A 27,495-nucleotide genomic window follows, 5' to 3' on the forward strand; every position below is an offset into this window, starting at 1 on the left:
TGGGCGGTGCCAGTTATGAAGCTACTGTCTTTTCGTTCCAGATTCAGCCTTCTGTACTCTGCTCTGTGAAGCTGGAGCTGGGACTCTGCAAACCACATCAGCTTTGTCAGCTAGTTTTGACAACAAGGGACACTGGGGAAACTCTGGAAGGCAGAAGGAGTGGAGATTTTCCTTCTTCCTTTGCTTACTAACCTCATCAGCAACAGCCTGGTAGGCACAGCTGCTCCCAGCCCTCAGCTACTTTTCTGTACTCCCAGACAAGCTTCACTGTGTCCCCTAGGAGGTACTAGCATCAGCCAGACAGCACCCCCTCTCCAGACCTCTGAGCCCTAGCACTTTAGGCTTCCCCCAATCAAGCCTGTAGGTTCTGTTAGTCCCAACCTCTTCCCTGCACTCCTGCCTTAGGAGTGGGAGCTGCTTCCTGCAGTGCTTCTGTTTGTTCTTACAGTCCATCTACATCAGTGTAACCCATTCCCTATAGTAAAGTCTTTGTGTTGAAAACCTAGTGTAGTTTCTGTTTTTCTGACTGGACCCTGACTGATACAAACTATTAGAAAAGTGGTACTCACTTTTCACTGGGGCACTGAACCAAAAGAAAGTAAATTTGGAAGTGATGGGGGTCATCTTGAGAGGTCAGCCTGCCTAAGAGGAGAGCTGAGACAGAAGAGATCCCTGACACATATAAGCACCTAGATCTAGCTGTGCATGAAGCTAAATCTATCCCCTGGACTTTTTAGTTATCTGGGCCAATAAATGTCTCCCTCTCCTTCCTTCCTTCCTTCCTTCCTCCCTCCCTCCCTCCCTCCCTCCCTCCCTCCCTTCCTCTTAAGGCATATCGTGTTGCGATTCTGTTCTTTACAACCAAAAGAGTCCTGACTAATCCAAATCTCCTCGTCCTCCTGTGCAGCGTTGGTGGTATAGCGGTGAGCATAGCTGCCTTCCAAATCTCCTCATCCCCACCCCCAGACCAGATGCCCCACTCCACAGGCAGAACAGCCAAGACCAACCACCTCCTGCTGAAAACTTTAATGAAATCAATAAGTTAATAAGTTAACAAAGTGAGGTACTTGCATATCCGAGAACCGGGTTGGTGGGGAACCTTGATCCTGGAAGCAGGAAGGGCTTCTTCCCAAGTCTCCTTTGGTCAGAGGGTAATCCCATTCTCCTGCCCCTCTCCACAGCTCTGTCTCTCAGGGGGCGGAGGTGTGGCTCTCTGGGGACAGTGCAGTGCAGGTGAGGTGAGCCAGGATAGGCTCCATCCAGGGCATGACGGTCACATGCAGAGGGCACGTGGGGGCAGAGGCTGGGCACCATGGGGCTGAGGAAGATCCAACCCCAACCCTGGCGCTGGTGCATGCAGGTCCCCAGTCATGAGATGCAGGCAGCTGGGCCTGAGCCCCTTATTCCCTGGTGCTCCACAAAGGGTCACCATTGGTCCACTACCCATCACCCTCCTGCCACCTGCACTGGCTTTGCAGAAGAGGGACAAAGGGGTAGGGACACCAAAGAGGTGCTGGGGGCCTGGAGTGGATGGGAGCTTATGCGGTATGGGGGCTGCCAACTGAAGTGAAAAGTGGAGTATGGAACGAGGGGAAACAGTGCATGTGAGCGCCATATGCACAGTTGGTGCCTGACGAATGGTACTCGCTAGATGCCTTATTATTCTCTCTGGGAGTGAGTTAGAGTAACTAGGAAGAGGTCAAGCCTAGATGGAAGTGGGCCTGATAACCACCCTGCGGAAGGGCCTGTGGTCTTTCCAGTGCTGTCCAGGCCCCAGAGGCCTAGGCCTGAGTTGTGCTGTGGGGACGCTAAGGAGGGCCCTTGGGGGCAGGCAGAGGCAGCAGTTAGGGCTCCTGGACCTGTGAGGAGTAGATCTTCTTGAGGAAAGGGGAGCTGGTAAAGTTCTGGAGACCTGGAGTCACGTCAGAGCTCCCTCTCCTGCCTGGATGTAGTTGGTAGGAGTGGACATTGCCCTGCAAGGCCAGCCCACTGGCCTCAGCTGCAGAGGCCCAGGAAAGGTTGAGTGGCTCTGTGCTCAAGTCTCCAAGTGTGGGTAATTGTGTGTGTCAGCGCGAGTGTGAGAGACTTCCTGCATGTCTGGGGAAACTGTAGGGACATGTTTGTGTGACCGTGGGAGCACGGTCTGTGGGAGGCTGGGGGGAGAACACAGAACTTGTGCTGTCAAAGGTGTCTAGGGCCAGAGGGGAGTGAACATTGTTAGGAAGAGGGAGGCCCTGGGAGGGGACACCTGCAAATGGGAAGGAAGGCCCAGACACTGCCCTTTGGGAGGCAAGGGAGAAACAGGCCCCATGCTGGGAGGTGAGCACTTGATAAGCCAAAGAACAGGAATGGGGGTCACAGCCAAGCAGCCTGAGACCAGCTACTGCTGGGGGCCCCTCTCCCAGTGGGGGAGGGGCAAAGGGACCCCATGGGGGTCCCCAAAGTTGCATATTTAACATAGTTTGCATATATGGTGCCCACCTGCCTTGAGGCAGGGTCCTGTGCTTGTGGGTACCTGTGTGGGCACCGTGGGCCCACCCCCAAGTGGGGCGGGGACTTGGCGGGAAGGCTTCCCTGCTCTGTCCAAAGGGCGGGCCAAAGACCTCACCTTGCATAGCTGGAAGCTGAGTCAGGGCCCAGGGCCCCAGCGCCCCGCTCCCACTCCCGGAGCAGTGCCCCTGCCCGGCGGACCGTGTCGGGCCTTGATGGAACGGGCAGGGCACTGGGGGGCCCAGAGGCCGCGGGACAGCCGCCGCTGCTGCCCTCCGTGCGGCCTGGCATCTCACGCTCCTGAGGTGGGGCGGGTCGCTGGCACCCACATCGGGTATCTCGCCCACCCAGGCAGCTCAATACTGCGTGTGGCCTCTCTCCCCACGAGGGAGCGAGTTCAAGTAAGAGAGGAGTCCGGCGGCCTCAGAGGGCGGGTCCGAGCGCCAGGCCGAGGGGCTGGCCGTGTGCTACCCCGCCCCTGAGAAGCCCCTCAGTCCATGTTGGTGCTGACCGAGCGGGAGATGCTGAGCGTCTGTGCGGAGACGGAGATGTCCTCGTGGTCCACAGGGCTGTGGTAGTCGGAGGTGATGTCGGGGTCGAAGAGTGGCACTTGCACGGTGCCCAGGCTGGCCGAGGTGCCAGAGCGCAGGCAGCGCGAGTAAAAGCCCAACAGCAGGTCCAGCTTGTGCTCGATGGACTGCACCTGGGGGCGGGGCGCGGCTGGAAGCGGGGCCTGGCCGGGACTGGAGGCGGGACTTGGGGGCGGGACGCGGCTGGGAGGCGGGGCTTGCCCGGGGAGGGTCACATCTGGGATACGAGGCTCCTCCGGGAGGGGGTGCGACAGGAAAGGCGGAGCTTGGCCGGAGGGCGGAACGAAGCTGGGAACCTGGGGTTTATTCCCCGCCCCGCCCCCCACGAACGAAATTTAGTTGTGATTGGTTGGGATAGTCCGGGTGATCGACGGAGACAAGTGAGGAGGGGGGTCAAATGAAGTAGGTGGGACTTCGACGGGCTTATCTGAGACGCTAGCAACCTAGGGCGGGGCTTGGCCGGAGAGGGTGGGTTTATCGGGTTGTTTAGCAGGAGTGGGCGGGCCTCCTGGGAGGCGGGGCTTATCTGTGGGGCGGGGTCGGTCGGGCAGGGGATGCCTGCCCCGCGGGTGCTCTGGGCTGCTCTGAGAAACGCACCCTCCCCTTGGGCTTGACCCGGGGGCCTTCCAGAGCTTCTCGGTCGACGACTAGCTCCACCACACCAGCGAAACTCCCTCCGACACTCACCTGCTTCTCCACCTTGACCACGCGTCCCATCATAGTGATTTCATCCACCGCCTCCGTGTCGGAGGGCCCTTTGTCGCCCTTCTCCCGGGCCTTCCGGTCCCCGGGGCTCCGGCCGACAATCTGGTCCACCCTGTGGGGAAAGGGAACTGTCAAAGGGCCCAGGCACTCGCCACAACTCTCTCCTACTAGAATTCGAGTTTGCCTGCTGAAAAGGGAGAGAGACATCCTGCAAGGTGGGAGCAGGCAATCTGAGGGAGGGGCCGGTTTGATCTGCCAAATGGAGGCCGAGTTAAACGGAGGTACCCGGCCGCTACTTTGAGGGTTTTCCAACCAGGCGAGCAAAGGCACCACACGCAAGCATGACAAGTAAAACAGCTGCTTGACGGGAGGACAGGCAGGCAACGGTGAACTGGGTAGAGGGAGAGACAAAAGTGGGAATGTGAGTTATAAGGGGGACAAGGTTGGAGCTGGATGCACGTTATTTTTCTACTCTTTATAGCAAAATTCTTGAAAGTGTTATCTCTACCCACTATCTTCAATGTCTCTCCTTCCTTCCTCTCCAAAACCTCCCCAATCAGGCTTTCATTCCCACCATTTCACCAAAACTACTGTTGTCAAGTTCCCAAATGACCTCCACGTTGTTAAATTTGATTCTCATTATACTTGACCTGTTAGCAGTTGACCCTCAGCACATCTGATCACCCCTTCTTCCTGCATGTTCTTCATCTGGACTCCCAAACATCAGCCTCACCCAGTTCTCCTCCTACCTCACTCACCGCTCCTTCTCAGTCTCCTTTGCTGGTTCCTCCTTTATCTCCACAACCTCTAAACATTGCAGGACCCAAGGCTCATTCCTGGGACTTCTTTTTTTCTATTTACTCTCACTCGCTAACTGATGTCTTCAGTTCCAGATTTTCAATTCCTCTATACACTGCTGACACCAAATCTGTATCTCCAGCCTACACCTCTCCTCCAAACTCCACACTCCTCTGCCAGATCAACACTCCATTTAGATGTCTGATGGGCATCACAAACCCAACATGTCCCAACTTTCCTGATCAAAACTTGCTCCACTCATTGACTTCACCCATGTCAATAAACAGCAACTTTTTTCCTCTTGCTCAAGCCAAAACCTTGGCTTTATCCTTGATTCTCTCCCCCCCTCTCTCTCTTTTTTTCTCTTACACCCCGTCCAAAAACCCTGTCAGCTCTACCTTCAAAATATATCGAGACTATGACCATTTCTCCCCACCTCAACTGCTGCACCTGGTCCAAGTCCCCATCATCTCTTGCCTGGATGTCTGAAGTAGCTCCCTCACCGGTCTCCCTGCTTCCACCCTAGCCCCTTATAGGCCATTCTCAACACAGCATCCAGGGTGATCCTTTTAAAATATACCTCAGATTTCATCAGTCCTTTGCTCAAGGCCCTCCAATGCTTGCATCTTACTCTGATGAACGCCAACATCTTTGCAGTGGCCTACAGGGCTTTATATAGTCTAAGTGCCATTAGCCTTCTAACCTCATCTCCTGCTTCCCTCATGCCAGGACAGGCGCACTGGGCTGCTTGCTGTTCCTAAATCATCACCCCAGGCACCTGCCCATCTCAAACCCTTTGCACTTGCTGTTCCCTCTGGAAACTCTTTATTTAAACAACAACCACGGGACTGTTTGCCTCACCTTCAATTTTTTTTTCCTCAAATGTCACCTTCTCGCCTATTTAAAAATCACAAATCCCAACACCCTAACCCTTATTTTTCTCCTTAGCCTTTATCATCATCTGACATATTCTAGTTTCACTTACTATCATCTGTTCTCCTTCCGCTGGCATGAAAGCTCCATGAGGGAGGAGCCATTTGCTTCTACCATATCCCCACTGTCTGGTAAGTAACAAATAAATGCCCAATAACTATTTCTTGAGAGAACAAATGAATGGGCAGTGAGAATGCAAGCCACAAGAGGAAAAGGGCGAGTTGTAGGTGATTGGGGTCTTGGTGTGAGAATCTTCCTATACGCTGGGTGGAGAGAAGAGGTGCTGGAGGATTCCAGAGGCAAGAGGTGAGCAGCATTGAGGACAATTTGCCTATTCCCTTAGGAGATGGGAAGTCACTGGTTATCTTAAGCCTGTTACTTCAGGACGAGAATACAGTCATCTAAAGACGTTCCCGAGGCAAGCAGGTCAGTAGGGTTCGCAGGGAGGACCTGCGGCTTGGCGTTTCTTCAGGTTCAATAACAGGTGCGGGCTCTGGCTGCAGCGCGCTGCAGGCCAGAAACTCCAGCTCCTGCAGCGGCCCCTAGGGGGCGCTCGGGGCTCCGTTCGGGAGCCGGCAGAGGGGCTCCAGCGGACCTCGTGCGGGGGTTGGTGCCGCGGCCGCCCTGCCCCCCTCCCCCGTCGGAGGCCGGCTCACCCACCGGGCCTGCAGACTCTTGATCCGGCCCAGCATGTCCAGGTGCCCTGCTGAGTACTGCTCGATGACGTCCTTCACGTCGTACGGTCGTAGCGTCTCCTTGAATTTCCTTTTGGCTACCAGGAACTTCAGGATCCTGTCGGGGGAGGGGGGTCTCAGAGGACAGGGATTCTTTTCCAGCCCCCTCTCCGTCCTTTGCTACCTTGTCCAGCACGAGGGCAGCTCCTGCTTGGGCCACCACAAACAGCCACTGCTGGGTGTCCAGCCTGCCTACCTACCCACCGCGCTCCTACCCCGGCCCCCTAAGTTTGTTTGGTATTCTTTAATGTGCCTGTATCTGCAGTCACCTGGGAGGGCAGGGACTGGGCCTGGTTTCTCTCTGCTGGGTGGGACACAAGGTAGGCATCTGTGAACACTGTTGCTGATGACAGCTTAGGGGAAGACACTTTTGCATATGCCTGTTAGCACTGCTGTGCTGGACCCTGGGCACCCAAAAGGGCATCAGATCCAACCCCTGGCCTCAGGAACACTGGTCTGGGGTGGGAGACGGAGAGGACACAGACAATTATGGGGTGACAAGGGTCATGTCAAGGAACGGAGAAAGAGGACTGGGGACCATGAGAAGGGAGAGCTTGGGTGGGGAGGTCAGGGGACAAGTCTTAAGAGTGATACTTTGCAGTCCCAGGGCAAGAGGAGGGGAATGAAGGGAGGCTTTCTGGACACAGACAGGCAAGGAGATGTGTGAGTGAGAGTCAGTTCAGAGTAGCTGGAACAGGATGTGAAGGAAAAGGGTTAATCCATGGGAGGCAGGGGGGAGGTGTGTGTATGTGTGGCGGGGCTGAGGGGGGTACTCTGAAGAGCTCTGAATCCCCGGCGACTGGGGGCCCTGGGAGGTCGGGGCAGTGGGGACGGCCGTGTGGCTTCCTCTGCTTCAGCATAACCATCCTCTGCACGACTGTGTGGAGGATGCCCCGGCTGGGCAGAGTCCCGGGTGGGAAGACCCACTGCAGGGGAAGAGCCGGGAGAGGGCAGTGGGCTGGAGACACAGGACAGCTCTGAGCAGTGCAGGAGAGAGGACTGAAAGGCTTCTGAGTCTGAGTCCAGCATGACTCCTGTGGCTTGGGCACAGGGTGGATGGCGGTGCCACTGCCTGACATGGGGACATGGGAGGAGGAACAGGATTGGGGCATGCTGGGTGTGAGGCATCAAGGAGAGCTGACCTGAGCCAGGGGGCAGCTCAGGCGTTGTGTTCCAGAAGCTGGGCACTTGGAGGGGAGAGACAGGATGTGTAAAAAGGGGGTGGGGAGACGCCTCAGACTCTCTGGGAGGAGGGTATCCAGCTGACTGATTTAAAAGGGTTAGGCAGGTGCATGAGGCAGGGAGGAGAGGGGGTGAGTCTAGAAGCCCTAGGGGTGAAGCTGGAGCAGCAGGGTGGAGACGGAGACAGAGACTAGGCCAGAGCTCCATTCCAAGGAGCTTGGGGCCAGATCCCTGGCTGTATGGCTAAAAGGCTCAGGAGACTCTGGCCCCCCCCCTGAATTGTTGAGCAAGACAGCCAGTAAAGCCAGTAGGGCAGGGGCCTTCAAACTTTTTGACCAAGACCCACCATAAGAAATACAGTTTACAGAAGCTAGTATACACAGACACACACATGCACACACACAACTGAAATAGAAGTTTCGTAAACATTTTTATTCTTACTATGAGGGATGCACTCTGATACTTTCTATTCTTTTTTTTTTTTTTAATGTTGACCATGGCCCACTAAATTGATTTCATTAAGTTGATTTCAAACGGTTGTGACCTGTGGTTTGAAAAACACTGCTCTGGAGGAAGTCCTGGGGAAAACAGACAGGCAGAGGTCAAGACACCCAAGGAGAGACAGTAAGTCTGAGTCACAGAGGCAAGAGGAGGATGAGACTGAGACACAGAGATGGAGCAAAACTGCATGTAAGACGGAGACCCAGGGAGAAACAGGCAGATGCCGATACCAGCTAGGGAGAGAGAAATAAAGAGAAGAGAGCCTGATATAAAGTAAGAGAGAGGAAGGGGAGAGAAGCAGAGAGGACACCGCAGGTGTGAGCAGAGGGGCCTTGATGAGCAGCGGTGCCCACCGCCACCCCCGGCCAGCCGTCCAGACGCGATGAGTCTGCGCAAACCCTGCTGGGAGCCCTATGCCACCTCTCCACCCCACCCGCCTTCCACTGAGGATACCAGGCAGGCGGCAGCTGGCGTGCTGGGAGCTAGGCCAGGCCTGGCCATGAGGGCAGGCCCCAGATGGGGAGCAGCGGTGGGTGGCCCACCTCCAGCCTCAGTCTCACCTGACAGAGCGGATGACCGTCTTCACAGCGGGCATGATGTCGTCCACTGTGAGTTCACACTGGTAGCTCTTCTCCTCTGCCACTTCCTCCGAGGGGCCCTCTGAAAAGTCGGGGGCAGGGGGACAGGTGGTGGCAGCAGAAGGGGCCATTCCCAACCCCTAGCACCACCCTTAGAGGTACGGAGAGGGAGACAGAGCCTCGGGAAGGGCCCAGAACCTTCCTGGGGGCACAAAGCAGACCAGGTTCCTGCCCCCCTGGCTGTCCTACCCAGAGTGAGAACCTCAGCTTGCTGCATGCCCATCTGCCCCGTGGCCAGTGAGCAGGAGCTGCCTTAAGGCACATCTGGTCTGGCCCGGGGTAAACTGCACACAGCCCTAGAGGAAGTCCCACCTGTCCCGCCACGCAGGCCAGTGAGCCCCAAAGACAAGGGGCTCGAGGCCTCCGCACATAATTGCACACACAGCCTCATCCTTCAGCCAGGAGCCGATCAAGGGACTGGGTCCCACCCCCAGCTCTGCTACTGACGAAGCCCCTAAACCAAGTCATTCTCCCTCCCGCCCCCATGAGAGAAACAGCTTCTCCGAGGCTGGTGCCCTGCACTGCACAGACAGGTAATGCTATCCTGGCCTCACAGGGGCAGGAGGGTCAGCAGGCCAGGCAGCTTCTTGGCGGGGAAGGGGAGGCCCCGGGCACCAGCCATGCCCAGACTTCCAGCACCTCCCAAAGACTGGTTTGTGGGGTTCTGTAACTTTCCAGGAAAGGGCTGTCCAAGCGGTCAGCCAGCAGCGTGTTGGGGGCTGATACAGCACAGACAGAGGCAGCATGGCTGGGTCCCCTCCCTCCGAGGTTCCCGTCCCCAACCTCCATCCTCGTCTACCCCCCCCGCCCCAACTCCTTTTCCCACCCAGGGCCCTGAAGCAGGTCAAAGCTGGGAGAAGTCTTCCAGGGGACTTGGTCCAACCGTCTTGTTTTCCAGAAGAAGACACCCAGGCACAGAAAGGGGCAGTATCCTACCTAGGTCACGGTGCAAGTCAGGAGCAGAGCTCGAACTCAAAAAAGTGACCTCTCTAACCAGTTAAAAGCAACCCCACCAGGTTCACAGCCTCACGTCCCCAGGCTGGGCTGGCACAGAGGGCCAGGGTGGGGAGTGTGGGCCAGGGAGCTGGACAGACGTGGTTGAGGATACCAGCTCTACCACTCACTAGCTGAGAGAGCTCAGTCTCCACATCCATAAAATGGGGATAGAGACAGACCCTACTTCCCAGGGTTGTTGAGAGAAGTAAACGAGATAATCCAGCATGGGGCTGTACACAGTCAGGGCTCAGTTCAGCAAGGATGGCTTCCTGCTCCCTCCAGAGCATGTTTATAATACTTCTAGCTTTTGTGGGGCACTTACTATATTCCAGAACTCTTCTGTTCACCTACTGTGGATAATCTCATTTAATCCTCACAACAATCCTATGAAGTAGATATGCTTCTTGTCCCCATGTTATAGATGTGGAAAATGAGGCCCAGGGAGATTAGGTTACCTGCCCAAGATAAGTGACAAAGCCAGGATTCAAACCCAGGCAGCCTGGCTCCAAAGCCTGTGCTCCTAACCACTACCAAATGCCACCTCTACATTCTCCTCTGATTCTCAAACTGTCTGGAGCATCAGCAAAGCAGGTATTATGATGCCCATTTTACAGACCAGAAGACTGGTGCCCAAAGATAGTCAACCTGCTGCAAAGCTGGGGCTAGAACCAAGTTGTTTCCACCCCCAGCCCAGACTCTGTGTCTGCCCTGCCACCCTCAGCAGGTCCTGGCCCCAGACCCGCAGGGGCTCACCCTCAGTGGAGGCGCGGGGTTTGAGTCTCAGGGAGGCCCGGAAGCGGGTGCGGTCGTTGAAGCTCCAGCTCTTCTGCACCTTGGTGGGGCTGCTGGCCTCCCCCACCTGCTCGCTGCTCGGGGAAGTGGGCATCGGTGGAGGTGCTAGGTGCTGCTTGGAGGGGCCTGTCCGCCGCTGGGAGCTGCCCATGCGGATGCGGTCTTTGATACCCATCCGGCTGCTGGCACAGCAGGTCGGGTGGCGGGGAGAGAGCCGAGTTAGCCGGAGCTGGGGGCCGGTGCGAGTGGGGACACTGCTGACTTAGGGCTTGGGGGCAGCTACTGGGGCTGATTCTCCACCAAGGGGAGACTCCCTGGGATGGGACAAGGGTGTGGTGAGGGGGGCCCTGACTCTTATGAGAAGCTGATCCAGGGTCAGTCTGAACAACTCCCCTCCCCACTCCGACCTCCCACCCCTTGTTGCCCAGACAGATAAGGGGTACACAGGAGACAGATGTCAGAGTGGAAAGAGTGACAGAAACCCAAGAAGGGAGTCAGAGACAGACAGGGGGACTGGGGAGCTGGGCCTGGCCCAGGCAGGTGGGTGTGTGGAGGTGGTGACCCCTTTGGGGACAGACAGGCTGCTGAGGGATGGAGAAGCTCACCTGGCCACGCACACTGAGTTAGGCCCCCAGCTCCTCCCTGTACACAGGGGCGATCTGCGTGGAGTTGAGGGCATGTGTATGTGTAGGGTGTGTGCGTGCATGCACACAGGTGCCAGTGTGTGTACCTACGTCGGCATGTGTATACACGTGTCAATTTATATTTTCCTCCTTTGCCCACCGCTGGAGCTATCTGACCCCACACTGGTCAGGTCAGGGCTTTAGGACCTGGTACAGTTGTACAGGCAGTGCACTGCAAAATTCCAAAGTCTCCGTCACTCAGACTTCAGTGAGAATGGTGCCCCTGGAGGTGTGCGGTGCACTGGCCTGCTGGGGTTCTTGGCCCAGCATGGGCCCACAGGTATGCCCAGGCCATGCCTGGTGCCCCTCCTCCCAGTGAAGGTCTATAACCTGTTCTTCTGTGGTCTCCCCTGCCTGAGCTCTGCCCACCCAGACTGACATCCTGCTCATGTGACCCCCCCCAGCCTCCTGAGTCTGCAGTTCAACAGCATCTACATCTCTGTGTATGTGTGAACACATGTGTGCGTATCTGTGTGTGTACTCAGACTTCCCTTCCCGTACCCGAACTCCTCACCCATTCCCCAAATCTTGGAGGAAGACAGGTGAGGGGAGGCCTCAGGTTCCCCGTGACAGGCCCTGCTTAACCAATACCTGGTAGAGTAACTCTGTGTCCAAGAGGTTCAAGGACCACGTTGTCGCTGTCTGAATAGGACCTATGCAAACATCCCCATCCCATGGCCTGTGGTGTCACCACTGCCTCCCTGCTGTGGCTTGCCACTTGAAGGGCCCCCCTTCAGACACGTTTGGGGCCCTTCCACCCCAGAGGTCCGGGGCCCTGGCTCAGGAGAGCACCAGCCAGTCTGGGAGGAATTCTGAGATGGGGCCGGGGCTGGGGGAGGACACTGTGTCACCTAGTCTCTGGGACTTTCAGATCCAGGGTTGAGGAGAGGACAGATTCTGGTTTCAGGGCAGAGTGGGAGCCATGGTCCTCCATGCCCAGGGCATGGGGGACAGAGTACAGAGCCAAGGTGCTGAGGTGAGGGAGACCTCGAAACCAGGGGCACCTTCAGCAGGTGCCTTCAGGAAGGCAACTGGGATGTAGGGCCATCCTTAGGGGTAGGAACCTCTGCCCAGAGGGGAGAGGTTACAGGTCAAGGATGGGAGCCCTGAAGATACCAGAAGAGAAGGACAGGGCGGCCCCTGCAATCCAGCATCCCAAAGATTCCAACCAAAGTTTGAGGTTGGCTCTCCCAAACTTTCCTCCGCAGAGCTATTACTTCAGGCTCTCTTCATGCTGGCAAGCACCCCCCAACCCCATCCGTGCAGCCCCTCCTTCTGTCCTCCACTCTTCCAAGGGGCAGAGGAAGAGAGGGGGGTGGAGAAGGCCCTGACACTCAGCCAAGGGCCCAGAACCCTGGACCTCTGTGACCGGCACATCACTCCAATGGTGTTCTGGGGGAAGGGGGTGACCTCCCTGTCACGAGAAGTGTGCAAGCAAGACTGAGTTTGCACTCAGCAGGACTGATAAAGGAAGGGGGTGGGGGCTTGCCCTAGAGGTCTTGAAAGGTCCCTCTCCAGCTCTGATTCTGTGATGGCTGAAGGAGCTTCCAGCATGGTTTGTGGGGTTCTGTAACCTTCTAGCCAGCCAGAGACCCTGGGCTCCTCTTCAAGGTAACAAGGCACTGTTTTCCCATGGGCGGCCCTGGATTCCAGCTCCTTGGGCAGCACCCAGAAAATGGCTCATGTCAGCCTCTTTGGAGCCTAAAAGCTCAAAGAAAATGGAAAGAAACCTGGCAGACAGTGGACATCGAAAGAGCTTCCCTCCCCGGCTCCTCAGAACACACAAGGTCCTCTCTGACTGCCTGAGCCTTTTCAGCGCTCAGCCACTTCAGGTGGCGGGCTCCAGAGTTACCACCCCTATTTTACAGATATGGAAGGGGGTGACTCGGCTTCCAGGTCATAGAGCTCCTCTGGATGGAACGAGGCCTGGAACCCAGTTTTCTGTGACTGCAGAGACTATGTTCTTTCTCTGGGACAAGCCGCCAGGAGAGGGTCTCAGGCAGTGATACTCAGGTGGGGGCTGTTTTGCTCACCAGAGGACATTTGGCTGGAGACATTTTTGGTTGTCACTCCGGGGGGTGCTCCTAGCATCTAGGTAGAGGCCAGGAACGCAGCTAAACATGATGAACAATGCATGTGACAGCCCCCAACAATCAAGAATTTTCTGACCCAAAACATCAATGGTGCCAGTGAGAAACCGACTGCAGCGTCTGTTGGTGTCTGGGGGCCAGATGTGTGGGCTTGACTGGGGCTTCCCTGTGCGAGAGGGTAAGCTCGGGGCACTGGCTGCCCTCTGACTGCTCTGCTGGACCCAGCCCTGTGCTCACTCCCACAGGGATTTCTTTACGGACTTCATCGAAGTCCGTAAAGAAGGCCACGCTCGGCGGTGGAGGCGTGGGGGGAGGCAGCCTACCCCTTCTGGTGCTGCATACAGCCCCTCTCTTCAGGAGTGGGAAACAGCACGTGGCTGGCCTCTCCACCCTGGCCTCGCCCTTCCTGCCCACCACACCCACACATCCCAAGGAATCTTGCAAAGGGGCAGATCTGACCCAGAGACTCCTCGGCTTTATCCTCCAGCATGTGCCCGTGTCCTACAGCCATGGTTTCCAAGCTCATATCATAACATACCAAACTGCATGAGGCCGACATTTATATAGCACTTCCTCTGAGCCAGGCACAGTTTGAACGGAAGCAGACCCTACGATCGTCCGCATTTTACATGGGAGGAAACGGAGACACAGAGGGCTTATGCCCGAGGTCCCCTAGCCAGGCTCAGATCCAGAACCCATGTTTCTAAGAAACACTGCTTCTTGGTAGAGCAGCCAGGAGCTCCGTCACCCATCTCCTCCTCATGGGTCCCCTGATCCACAAGGCTCCTGAGGCACTTTGGGAAACCCAGGACTCTGTAAGCCCAAGCTGCCAGGCAGTGCCAACAGGATAAAGCTCACACGGGGCCCTTGGGTTCTTCGTGACCCAGCCTTAGCTCCCGACCTCCACGCTGGGCTGCCTGTTCCTTGCCAAAGCCGCGCGCTCTCTCACCCCCTCCCCTTGGTGCGCGCCGCTTCCTTGGCCTGGTAGGCCCTCCCTCACACCCACTCCTTTGGGGGCCTTCTCCGGGTGCAATGCCTGACCCAAGCTCCACAGGCCCTCTGCTTCTGCCTTTACTTGTGCTCATCCCACAGGATAGCAGTTACTCTTTGCAGCTCTCTAGGCACAATGTTTTATTCATCATTGTGTTCCTAGTGCAGGGCCTGGCACAGGGCAGGTACCAAGGGATGTAGTGGCTAAATGAGGCAGCTAAAGAACTGGACTCTGGAGTTAGCGAAGGAGGTGCCAATCCCAGCTCCTTCAGGCATCTGCTAGGATCTAGGGGGTCAGTGGGGAGCCAGGAAGCTAAAGGCCCGGCAAAAGTCAGACTGGGAAGGACCCTGAGAGAGCCTCTAGTTCAATCTGCCCATTCCATAGATGGGAAACTGAGGTCCAGAGAAGGGAAACAATTTGGCCAAGATCACGCAGGGGGGTCAGCGGCAGAGCCAGAACTCATCCCAAGGCTCCTGTACGTGTCCCTCCTGGCGACTGGGCACCAGACCTGGCAGACTGGGCACCAGACCTGGCAGAGGCATCCCCAGGAAGGCGAGGGGCTCATCAGGGCCCCAAGGCAGATGGCAGGCGGCAGGCACATGCACCTTGTCTTTGGCCCATCCTGTCCCCCTCTCCAGCCCCAGAACTGGGTGGGGCAAGGAGGAGAGGGAACAGGAGGAGCAGGCGAGGGGGTACCTCGGTCTCCAGCTGGCGTGGATCCGAAAGAAACTCCGCTTATTACTAAACATCTGGCTGGAAAGTTGAGAACAAGACACAAACAGAGGTTAGTGGGAAGGAGGCAGGTGGGCAGAGCATGGGGAGCTGCCAGGATGGGGCTGGCCTCCTGTGGCTGGTGGGAGAGAAGGACCCCCCAGCTCAAATCATCCTGCAGCCCACATGCCCAGAATGCAGAGGTTCTCCAGCTTTGCATAAGGATCTCATGGGGAGCACGTTAAATATGCAGAATTCTGTGCCTCTTCTCCAGAGATGCTCATTCCGTGGGCTTGGGGAGAGGTCCAGTATCTCTGCATTTTGAACAAATGTCCCATGGGATGCAGATGCAGGGAGTCAGTGGACCATGCTCTGAGAACCACTGTCTTAGCACCTCATCACAAGACCCACAGAGAGAGGTGCTGGCCCTGGCAATGCCACCCCTCAGGAAGTCCTGCCCCTTGTACTCCTGGGAACGTACTCAGCCTGGATCCACCCACAAGCACCACTAAAGGTGTGGCCAACCAGGGGTGTGTGTGTGTGTGTGTGTGTTTGCGGGGGTGGTCCTGTCTTGGGCACCCACCCCACAGGGCCCAGAGAGCCAAGATTAAGGATATGGCCATTTGGCCCGAGGCTGGTGCCTGATCTCCTGAAGTCCCAGCTCAGCCCCCTGGCGTCCCTGGGAAGAAGGGACACTCCACCACCAGCACCATAAGCCCCAGCCACACAGACACTGCAGGGCAGACAGACACAGGCTGGGAGTTAGTGATGGCCGAGCTCTCAGCAGTCATCTGTTCCTAGGCCTCGGGGGGCCAGAGACTCAGAGCAGCTGCGGGGGTGGGTGGTACCGGTGCTGGAGTCCAGGATAATCTCCATTTTCAGTGTCTTCCTACTCAGGCAGAGTGAGACGAGAGGGAACTGAAGCTACAGAGAGCCCTGGCTCAGGCCGTGGGCCGTGGTGCTCAAATGCCAAAACTTCTGAGTTTCTACCTGTCAGCTGTGGTTGAGTGGGTGTGGGGATAACACTGTAGGACATTCAGATAGTGACAAAGAATACAAGTGGGGCTGCACTGTGGACCCTCTTCCAGTGAACTCCCAGCCTACCCTGGCCAATCATGCTTCCCCTCCCCCCAGAGACCTGGAGGGGCTCTCCCTCTCTACCTACTTCCTGTTCAGCCCCTGGCCAGAAGTGCCCTCACTGAGACCGGAAAAGGAATCCTGCTCCCAGCATCCTCTGCACCAGAACCCCCTCCTCCCTGTTCCCCAGGCCCTTTTAGCCCAGAAACCCAGAGAACCCAGAGCCCCTGATCAGCCTAAAAACTGCTGATTTTCTGCCCAGAACCCAGAGGCTCAGAGTAGCTTGATGACTTTCTCAAGGACACGCAGCACCAGGCAGCAGAGGCTTTCACTGCACCTCCACCTTCTGATCCCCGAGTGGCTCACCTCGTCTCCCCTCCCTTGTTCTGGGCCTGGGACTCAGAATCACACCTAAGGCTCAAGACCCAGATGTCCACCTGGCTGATTCAGGGATGATATGTAAAGATGAGACAAAACAAAGAGATGGGTAGGCAACAGGGGGTGACTGTGGTGGCAGGGGGATTGAATCCTTGACCTCAAAGCTACACCTCTACAGGAGAAGCCGCTTTCCCATATTGTGAGTTAGTGGGCCTCCCTTAACCAAATATGCCTGAAATTCCACTATTTACGAACATTTACGTGAGGGTAAGCATTGTTCTTTCTTTGTTCTTCTTTCAAGATGCAAAAGCTCCAGGAGAGGCAGGTCAAGGGGAAAGAGACTGTTGGGACAGCAAAATGTCCCTCTGTAAGGAAGAAAGGCATTGTGGGAGAATCCCAGGAGGACCCTCTGGGATTAGCAAAGCTGTGGACAAGGCTTGCACAAGACAAGAGCATTAGTCATTGGTTGAGTTTACATAGGCCCTACAGCAGTTCTTAGTCACAGAGCTCTCTTTCCAGGTGGCATCTCGTTCCCAAGAGGCGAGTTCAGCGTCAAGCCCCTTCTAGAGGAACATGCTGCGGGAGGGGGGGGTCCCTGCCCTCACACCCCAGTATGGTGTCCACGATTACCTGAGCCGTAAGCACCTGTGGCCAGTGGCCTCCTCCTCTCTCCAGCTTCCCGGGAGGGATGGGAGTGCAGGGATGGAAGAGTGAGGGGGACGTGGAAACAGAGAAAGAAAGAGGACAATGGAATGAATGGAGGAGGTGATGGGAAAGGATGGTGTGGACATCTCCCCCACTCAGACCCTTGGAACCCAAGGTGACAAAATGATGAGTCCACTCTGGCCTCTCCAGAGAGACCCTCATTCTGTACCGTCAGACCCTCTGATGACAACTGGTCCAGGCCTCATGACAAGGCCTGGGAGTCCCCAGCACAGGCCCAGACACCCACAAAGCGGCTGGAGGCAGGTCTGAGAGAGGATGAGACAGAGAATGGAAGAGGAGGAGGAGAAGCAAGAGGAGGTGGCAGCCCCGGGGGGCCCCTACCTTTCCCCAGGGCAGAAGGAGGTGCTGCCCGGCCGGTGGCAGGTGGCAACGGGCGGGTAACGGGAGGGCGCTCCGTCGGGTACTGGCGCCCGCCGCACCTCCAGGGGCCGTAGGCCCCCGTTGCGGGCCCGTTGCACGTGCTCAAACAAGAGGGCCAGCTCTCTGCAGGACAGGGCACCGTCAGCAGCAGGCAGGGCCCTGGCACCACCCCCTCACCCGAGGGCACTGAGCTCCTGACAGATCTTGCCAGGCCCTGCCTCTCTGGAGGTGCTCGGCAAACACCCCAGGCCCGCGTGGGCAGGGGTCGGGGTGGGAGACTAGCCTTCCTCCCTCTCTCCCTATACTCAGCTCCTGGGAAACCCTCAAGGTGCCAAGTATGACTGTGCAGGATGGGCGCCACTCGAGGGCACCCTCCCAAGGGGGCAGGTGGGAGCTCAAATCCACCTCACTCTGTGCTCAGCAAGCCGAGCACCTGGACGTGGAGCTGTGCCCACCCGGAGGCCAGCGGCAGCCCTAAAATCCTCGCCCTCCAGATCTGACTGGATTTTAGGGGGAAACTGAGGCTGAGGAGGGAGACTTGATAGGGCAGCCCAGCTTCCTTCTCCTGCAGCATTCACTCTTGCCGCTGGGCTCTTGGAGACTAGATTGAGGGCTCAGCTTCTTCTTAACTCTCAGGCCATTTCTTGTTTCTATAACCCAAGAAGGATATCTCCCCTCTTTGTCCTCTTTGTCTATTGTATGCATGAGGAAACTGAGGTCCAGGGAAAAGGAGGATCAGTGGACCCAGAATTTCCAAACCAAGCTCTGTTCCTCTTTCCAGAGGACCCAAGACCACCTCCCCAAATCTTTCCTCCCCATCACACACATCATATTTCTAACAAACCAGCCCCTGCCCCACTCCCCAAGGCCTGGCCTTGAGTCCTTAGGACTACTTCTAGAAAGGATGGCTCCTTCTAATCTAACCACCATCCCTGTCTCTAAGGTGGGAGCTTGCCTCTGCCAGGTGGAGAGATGGGGGGAACCAGTGTGATTCTGGGAGCCCCTCCTTCCCAGCCCCTTCTCTCCTGCTCCTCCCCTGGAAAGCCCCTGGGGCTAAGAGGTGGCGGGGATGGGGGCAGCCAGGTGTGGGGGTGAGTGCGATCACGCAACAGCTGCTCTCGGAGAACTAATGAGGCAAAAAAGGCACCGGCAAAAATGCTGAGCGCAGCAGCCTGGCCCCGCCTTGCTCACTGCCCGCCTGCCCACGGGACTGAGCCGCTCTCCAAGGTCTTCATTCCTGCCTCAGGGCCTGGCCAGGCACCTGGCCACACGAACCCTGGTGATGCTATTAATGGTCCCCTGTGTGGAGCCACCCCCGTGCAGTCTTACCCCAGCCTGGGCCAGTGGGGCGAACCCACTTCTGGGCCCTTAAGGCTGCTTGCCTGGGACAGTAAGATCAGTTACGCATGGGGGTGCTGGGGTGGGTGCCTGTACCCAACATGGCACACACGTTCTTGCCCACACCACGCCGTCTCTACCCAGCTGCAATACGCCAGGCTGGCGAGTGCTAACACTGCCCCCAACTCAAGACTGTGGGGAGTGAGCTGCCTGGGCCACTGCCCTGAGTGGCAACAACTCTGGGTGAGCATGTGGCCTGCCAACACCCCAGGACCCAGGGCTCAGCCAGCAGGGCCGGGTTCCACCCCATGCCCTGTGTCCAGCGTCACTGCGTTCCCTGGCATAGCAGAGTGGGAGAGAGGACGTTCCAGGCTCTGGGTGACATAGGATCTACAGAGCCAGCCCCAGATGCTCCCATGGGAGCTGTCACCCCTTTGCCCCCATCCAGGCTTGAGTCCCAGCCATTTGTCCCCAAGGGGCATTACTACCAGCCACCCACCTCCCCTTCCCCCTGCAGTAGGAACTACCTGAAGGACGGGAGGATGCTGTCATAGTAGTACCAAGTGGCTGTCAGGTAGGCCCGGCTCGTGTCGGTGGAGTACAGGCGCCATGCAGCCTGGTGGTGTGGAAGAAAGGGGAAGGAGGTGGTGGGGGACAAGGCATCAGAGAGGCGTCTCAGCCCCCCACCAGCCCTCTGCCCCCAAAAGAACCCAGTCCTCAGGCCAGTTGAAGGGTACTCAGAGCCAGAGGCCAGTTCCAACTCCATAGCCACCAGCAGGGCTAGAAGGAGGCCTGGAGAGAAAAGACTTCCCCAAGGTGACGCACAGGCAGCATCAGAGCCAGAGGCCTTGGAGCATGGGAGTTAAGAGCTGCAGTTTTGTCATCAGGTAGAAGTGGGTTTCCAATCCCAGCTTTGCCACCTACTCATGTGGGCAAATTAAGTAAATGTGCAGAGCCTCAGGTTCCTCATCTGTGAAATGGACATAATACTACTTACCTAACAGAGTGTTGTGAGGACTAAATGGGCAAAAGTATATTAAATGCCAAGTGCAGTGCATGGCACATAGTAGGCACTTAATACCAAGTTCCCCCTTTTTATCTTTTAACATCTTTATTGGAGTATAATTGCTTTACAATGGTGTGTTAGTTTCTGCTTTATAACAAAGTGACCAACACTTTAAACACTCCTGTTATCTCCTGTTACCACAGCTGATAAATATCTATTCATTGTGTATTTGATTAATGTCTTTCTCTCCCTTTAGACTGTAAGCTGCGTCTTGGTCAGCACTGTATCCTCTGGCACCTGATGGGTGCTCTGCAAATGTTTGGGGAATGAACACTGACTGAATAAACCATTGTTACTAATAATAACCCCACCCCCTCCTTCCCAGCTGCCTGTCACTGCCCATGGGATTGACGAGAGGAGGAAACAGCATCACCTACCAACCCCTCAGCATCCATGAAGTTGCAGGGTTTCCTCTGCAGCAGGAGGGATGACGGTCAGACAAGAGGAAGGACAGTCCCTCTCCCCCCAGGTAAAGAGAAGAGCCAGGTAGGGACTGAGAGTGGGGTGATCAGCGAGGGCAGGAAGGCATGGGAGGTGCTGGGCAGGAGGAAGCAGAACTGGACCCTTCTTCGGGTGCCTCTTGTCCTTAAGGGACAGCCCACTGCTGACCTCACTGGCCAGGCACCCTCCCAAGACAGGAATATTTTTACTTCCTGCTTGCCTAGGCCCCTGGCTTGGGCTGGGGAGCAGCTGCCAGAGCTGTCTCATTAATTATGGGCACCACAATACCAGCTGTCTCTCAGCCCGGCCAGTGCCAGCCGCCTGCCCCTACAATGCCCCTCGGAAGGCCAGCTCCCAGGGAACAGCAGCCATTGTGCCCCAAGGGATGCTAAGAAGGAAAGGTTGGGCTGGTGGCTGGAGATAGCAGAGATGGGAGGGGGGTTCCACCCCGAGGAGGAAAGATAAGGGGGCATTGAGTCAGACCTGAGCTGGGGGGTCAGAGCATGTCCAGCTGGGGAGCAGGCCGAGGCAGGCTGTGCATATGTTCCCTGAACTATTTCTCGAAGAGGTTTCTCTTGCACAAGGCTGAGTCACGGAGTCACAAAAAAATCAGTCTTGCCTCAGCCCGTGCCCCGTCGGAATGCCTCAGACAGTGGGGGAAACTGAGCCCACACATTCCTGCTTTTTTCCCACCCGTCTGGCCGTTCCTTCTCTGCCTCCTTGGCTGTCTCAACTCTGCCCACCCAGCCACGAAATGCTGAGGTTCCTTAAAGCCCAGTTCTGGACCATCTTCTCTTCTCCTTCTTTCCTCTCCCCACCGGGCAAGCACTTCATTATCATCTGCACGCAAGGCCCAGCACATTCCTCACCTCGGCTGCACACCAGTACATCAGTGGCCTCCTCCACATCCCCCCTCAGGGGCTCAGAGGCCCCTCAGACTCTGCATGCTCCAGCCAAACTCACACTCCTCGTGCCCCAAGTCTGGTCCCCCTCCAGTGAGGAAGGTCATCAACCATCCAGTCAGGCAAGCCAGTCACCCTGCCATCTCCCTCTCCCTCACTCCTGATGTCACTAATTTCACCTCCCAAGTATGCTGAATCTGCCTATTTCTTTCCATCTCATCTGTTGCTACCCTAGTCCAAGTCACCCGCCACCCCGCCTCACCCAGACTGTTCCCAGAGCCTCTTATCTGCTCCCCCCACACACCCAGGTCACCCTCCAATCCACTCACCACTTTTCAAAACACATATCTGATCATGTCACCCCTTCCTCCTGCTCCATACCTGTTAATGGATCCTCTTTGTTCTTAGGAAAATGTTAAATTCCTCTCTCTGGCCCTCAGCTCTAGGCCTCGCCCACTTATCCAAACCCTTCCACTGTACACTCCTCCTTGAGCTTTCTGTTCCAGTCTCAACTAGCTTCCTTCCTGTTCATCAAACACACCCTGCTCCCTCTTACCACGGGATCATTGCACATGCTGTTCCCTTACCTCGAAGGCTTCCCCCTCACCTCTTCACCTAGTTAACTCCTACCCATCCTCCAGCTCTCTGCTCAAGTGTCAGTTTCCCAGTGTAGTCATCCCTGAGTTCCCCTTTAAGGTCAGATCAGGCCAGGTCCCCTGTAAAATGCTCTTCAGAGAACCATTTCTTTCTTTCAAGGTGTTTCTCTCGGTTTGTAGCTACAACATTCACTTGTGGGAGTGCTTGCGGGGTGAATTAAGGTGTTGGGAGTAGAACAGGCTTACTGATAACTGCACAGCTGATGGGTGGCAGGACTGGGTTTCCACTAGGGACCTAGGGCCTCTTGTCCAGTCTCCACTCCACTTCAGGCCATGTCGAGTTGGGGTTGCAGTGGGTCCATGGGACAGCTCTGGCTAGCCCTGAACTGGGCATGTGGTGCAGGGAGAAATTTCTGACAATCTTAGCCAGCGTCCTAGCTCTGTCCCTGACTTGGCATGTGACCCCAGAAAAGTCACATCTCTCTGAGCTTCAAAGTGGAGTCATAGATGTGAAGCTGGGACACAAGGGTCACCATACAGAGCTGACACACCAGTTCAGTTCGGGGCTTCCTAGGCGTCCTGTACCTGGATGAGGTTGGCTGCTGGCATCCTCCGCTTCTCAAAGTGCTTCTGCCTGTGCTGCTCCTGCACCTTCAGGGCAAAGCCGGAGCCAAGGATGCCCTAGGATGACAGGCATGGTTCGGGGAATATGGTGATGGCGGGGACAACAAAAGGCAGCAAAGGTGCCCCCACCGCTGCCCATCTGAGGGGCCCGCCACCACCCATGCAAATGCTGGACGGGGTTTAAGCAGGATCTGTCCCCAGGACGCCCCCGCCCAGGGCTGGGCCATCCTAAGTGGAGGGGGACTCACAGCAGGCAAGGCAAAGAAGGAGACGCCTAGTAAGGCGAAGCCAGCAGCCAGGACCCTGCCCAGCCACGTGTGTGGCGTCTTGTCACCATAGCCAATGGTCGTCAGTGTAATCTGGGGACACAAACAGGTTACCTGTCGGGCTGGTTACGGGGGCCACCCACAGGAGCTTGTTGGGTCACAGGGAGGTGGGAGCCTGATCACAAGGGAGGGGGCCTTCATGGTTGCCCACAGGGACTAGTCACAAGGACTTGTCACGGGGGCTGGTGAGAGGCATAAATGGATTCTCCCCCTCCCCCGTGCTGGTGGGGGAGAGGGGTACAGGTCACAAGGGCTTGATGTAGGGAACTAGATGGGGTCACATGCTGGTCCACTGGGGAAGTTGGAGAACTAACACAGAGGCTGGTCACGAAGGTCCCAGCCTTAGTCGAGAGGACAGGGACAGGCCCCTAGGTCGGGGTCACGATGATCAGGCCGGGGAGGGTCCCAGGGAGAAGGGCGGCCCTGCACAGACCCTCACGCACCGTCCCCCACCAGAGCGAGTCGGCGTAGGAGGAGAAGTCGGAGTTGGCGTCCTTCTCAGCCAGATAGACCAGGAAGGAGGCGAAGATGAGCACCAGGAACCCGATATACCAGGCGGTGATCAGCTCCTGTGGGGTCAGCAAGGGATGAGACCACACACCTGGCACAGGTGGGGAGGTGGACGGCTCCCAGAATGGCCTATGGGAGGCGTTCTGAAAGGGGATAAGTGTACCCACCTCTCGGAAGTCCCTGGAGGTGGCTCTGCCTGCCTTTCTTTCTCAGCAACTCCCTTCAAGGAGACCCTGCCCCGCCTTCAAGGAAGAGCGAGGCCCTCACAAAACCTCAGAGCACGGCCCGGCCCTGCCCTTGACCCTCCAGGTTCCACGCTCAGACCTCCGCCCACAAGCCCATCTTGCACCGCCCCCCAAGCCCCACTTTCAGGCTTCCATCCCGCCCCACATCCTCTCCCGCCCCAGCCCCACCCTCAGACCCCGCTCCAGCTCCCCACTTCGCTGCAAGCATAGACCCCCAAACCCGGAAGCTTCCAATTGAGACTCTCAAGCCCTGCCCTTCAGGCCCCGCCTCCTGGCCTGGTCCTGACCTCCCCTCCAGACCCCGCCCCCCGAGGTAGCCCCTGTGGCCTCGCCCGCGCTGGGTCCCTGGTCTCCCCTACCACGACCCCACCTCCGCTCGGCCCCGCCCCTCCAGCTGCCACACCAGCTCCGCCCCGGACACGCCCCCGGACACGCCCGGCCTCACCTTGCTGTGAGCATAGACCACCGAGCCCAGCAGCTTCCAGGTGCCGCCGCGGCGGTCCATGCGCACCATGCGCAGGATCTGCAGAAAGCGCATGCTGCGCAACGCAGACGTGGCAAAGATGTTGCCCTGCGTGCCGGCGGCGATGACAGCCACCGAGGCCACGAACACGATGAAGTCTGCAGGGGCGGAGAGCGGGCGAGGTCATGGCCAGCGCCGGGGAGCCAACCTACCCCGTGCCTGGACCCAAGGTTGGGGGTTCCTGGGGCCGAGGGGGCGATTGAGAAGGTCTGTTGAGTCTGTGTCAGCAGCCAGGGTCCTGGGGTCAGGGTGTTAACCCTGGGGCTTGGGGTCAAGAGTCAGGCGGGGCTGGGTAGGCCCATTACCGATGACACAGAAGGGTTTTCTGGCAAAGCGGAAACGGCCCTGCCATCCTCGGTAGCGGCAGCAGCATCCAGCGGACCAGATGCGGATGATGTACTCCAGACCAAACACCACGATCATCACGAATTCCTGTGGGACCAGGGGCCTGAGTTCTGGTCCCCACTCTTCAGGACCGGGGTCTAGGTCACACAGCACCCACCCAGCCCGGAGTCCCCGGGTTAGGGGTACTAGGATTTCCTCAGACCACCTCTCCTGGAGGTTCTTACACCTGGATGGACCTGAGGAGGATTCCAGAAGGAAGTGGCTTCTTCCATGTCTTCCAAAGAGACTGAAAGCCCACATCTGTCCTCCCTTGCTGTCCCCATGAGCCGTCTGGGTTTTTCTTCTCCTCATCCCACCCTCCCCCTCCCAGCCATCCCAGCCTCTGTAACCCTGACCAGGTGACATAAGGGGTGGTTGGTTGTCTGTCACTGTGACCCTCCAAGGTGCTTCCCGTTAGGGGGAAAACCCCCATCACACCGGGGTGGTGTTAGCAGTTTTGATCCTGAGAAGGAGTGGCTCTCCTCTGGGCCCATCATAAGCCCTGGCATAGAGGTGGGAGCTCTCCCAACACCTGCTATAAAGCAAGGGATGAAGCCCAGAGAGGGGCAGCCACCAGGTCAGAGAACACAGCACAGCAAGCCACTCTCTGAGCCATGGTATGAGAAGCCTCACTCCACCTTCACCCTCAGACCAGAGGTGCTACCCCGACACAGCCTCCCTCAGACCCAAACTCTGGCACTCACCAAGATAAGGAGACACTCGTTGGCAAGTTCCTGGTGCTCCTGGATAGTGGACAGCACGGACAGCACCAGGCAGCTGAAGACCAGCAAAAATCTGCAATAGCAGCATGAAGGAGAGGGTTAGACTGCTGGATGGACAGGGCAGCCAAGGAGCCTCTGGCAGGGGGCTGCAGAGTCAGAGTCAGAGGAGGAGGGAAGCTTCATTTGGGAAGAATCATCCGGAAAGCAGACTAAGAATCAGGGTTCCCTGGAGCTGTGGCTTGGTGCTGGACACAAAAGGGAGAAGCCCCCAAGCTCCAGGAGGCTGCTGAGCCCACAGACACCTTACAGCCCTCTCAACTGCCCTTGATGCAGCTGCTGCTCACAGAGGTGGTCACTGAGCTGTGGGTGGTAGGTCTGTCTGGGCTGGCTGAGGGAGGGACCCAGGAATCCCCCCTTCCCTATGAATTCCGAGATGGCAGAAGCATGGTTTCACCTGCAGAATGAGGACAATTGCCTCTGCCTTCGTGGGTTCTTATGGAATTAAATACTGAGACAGCTAGGGAAGGAAAGGGGATTGCGGAAGACAGGTAGGGAGGGAACATGCAGAGGGGGAGAGGGTGTGTGGAGGGCAATCAGGCAGCAGGGAGCCATGCCATCGAGGCCTGGAACTTCCCGGAGGGCAGTTGGAAGCTACTGAGTGGCCCAGAACCAGATGGTTAGAAATGGAAGGAACTTTAGAATACAACTCATCCGACACTTCCCTCAACCCTAATTGCACACATGAGGAAACTGAGGCCCAGAGGAGGAAAGGGATTCACCCAAGGTCACCCAGGAGGTCCAGGACAGGGGTGAGATTAGAGCCAGGGTTTCCAACTCCCCAGTGGATGGGAAGAGGGGAAAGGGCGTGAGGAGAGAAGCTGCTGGACTCAGGGAGAATGTGAATATGTGAGGGAAGACAGGATGTGGGGCACAGGCTGCAGATGCGGCAAAAGGGAACAAGGCTGGCCTCCCGGAAGCACTCCTCCTTTTGATGGGGGTGTTGCTCCTGGAAGAGACTCCAGAGGGAATGGGCTTCTCTGGAAACGCACAGACCTACAGCCTCTCCAAAGTGTTCCCAGAGTGTCCCCACCTGGGACTGCTGACATTGCATTCTGCCTGAAACGACTCACCATTGGAGCCTGATGAGATGCTGCTCAGCCTCCCCTCGCCCCAATGCTCCTGCTGGGATGCCCCCATCCCACTGTTCCCTCAGAACGCCCCCTCCCAGTGCTTGCCTCCCAAGTCACTGTCTATGGCGCTTTATTTGTGTTCATATTTCATCGCGGCAGGGGCATGGGCTCCGAGTCAGAGAGACCCGGGTTCAAATTCCAGTCCTGCTGTGTGTGTGACCCTGGAAAAGTCACCTACCTTCTCTGAGCCAGTCTCAGCATCCGTAAAGTGGGGGCTGACGGGGGGATGGGGTGGGACATGGGAAGGGCATGGCTCCACCCTGGCCCACTTACACCTCCCTGGACAGGGCTCCCAGCCTGCGTGGAGGGCAGGTATAGGGCTGCAGCCCAGCACATGCCCCAGGGGGGAGGACGTAGGTGGTAGATGTCAGTAAAAGGTTTTGGTTGAATGAGTGAGGAAGAGGAGGCCTCCTGTGCCAGTTCCAGGCAGGAGCTGAGTCAGCAAAGACGTAAGGCATAGGGAGAGGTGGGGGAGAACACCAGCTCCTCATGTTCAATAATTAACCACAGAAAACGCAGCGAACCCAGTGCCGCATCCACCGGGAATGGGGACCACCACCGACACAGGGCTCAGGGGCGGAAGGGTACTCCTGAGGTTATTCCATCCAGCCCCCTCCTCTGGGAGGCCTGCAGCCAAATTTTGATGGGCCTTCACCCCAGCCCTGGACAGAAATCCTTCAATCCCACTGCAAGCTGACCTCAGAACCTCAGGTAAATGGGTCACGTTTGGGGCTTCCTGCTGAGTGTTTCAAGAATTTTTTTTTCTCACCACTATTCTTTCCATGCCGATAGTACACATCGCTAAAATGTCCACTTCACAATAGGTTATGTGAAAAAAGCAGATTATGAAACCTTAAAGCAATGTGATTCCAAGTTTTAAAATATAGATTTTTTTTTTATACACATGCCAAGAGTCAGCAGGGCTGATCTCTGGGTGGCAAAATTAAGAATGATTTGGCTTTTGTTTTGCTTTTTGCTTATCTTCATTTCTTAGTATTTTAAAAGAATAAACATGGGCTGCTTGGGTAGTAACAAACTAACATCAATTTTAAAATGCATTTCCTTAAAAATACAAACGGGGTGGGGGGAAACCTTTAAATTCTGTCCCCACCCCTTTACCACAAGAGCCCTGGCCATTTTTAAAAAATAAATTTATTTATTTATTTATTTGTTTATTTATTTATTTATTTTTGGCTGCATTGGGTCTTTGTTGCTGTGCGCGGGCTTTCTCTAGTTGCGGTGAGCGGGGGCTA

At 56.7% G+C, this 27,495-nt stretch overlaps 1 protein-coding gene across 1 annotated transcript; it reads right to left on the bottom strand.

Moving 5' to 3' along the window:
- Positions 1 to 924: 924 nt before the first annotated feature.
- Positions 925 to 26,482, bottom strand: KCNQ4 (potassium voltage-gated channel subfamily Q member 4). Its single transcript, XM_028485021.2, has 15 exons — positions 26,421 to 26,482; positions 25,035 to 25,125; positions 24,252 to 24,378; positions 23,869 to 24,044; positions 23,112 to 23,237; positions 22,591 to 22,701; positions 22,304 to 22,399; positions 19,241 to 19,329; positions 17,337 to 17,498; positions 10,321 to 10,541; positions 8,494 to 8,593; positions 6,177 to 6,308; positions 3,768 to 3,897; positions 3,002 to 3,193; positions 925 to 1,213 (listed from the first exon to the last, which is right to left on the bottom strand). Exons 1-15 carry the CDS (start codon positions 26,480 to 26,482, stop codon positions 1,145 to 1,147), a joined length of 1,884 nt encoding a protein of 627 aa, XP_028340822.2. The 3' UTR covers positions 925 to 1,144.
- Positions 26,483 to 27,495: the final 1,013 nt, after the last annotated feature.

Source organism: Physeter macrocephalus, unplaced genomic scaffold (genome assembly GCF_002837175.3).
Source record: "Physeter macrocephalus isolate SW-GA unplaced genomic scaffold, ASM283717v5 random_331, whole genome shotgun sequence".
Lineage (NCBI taxonomy): Eukaryota > Metazoa > Chordata > Mammalia > Artiodactyla > Physeteridae > Physeter > Physeter macrocephalus.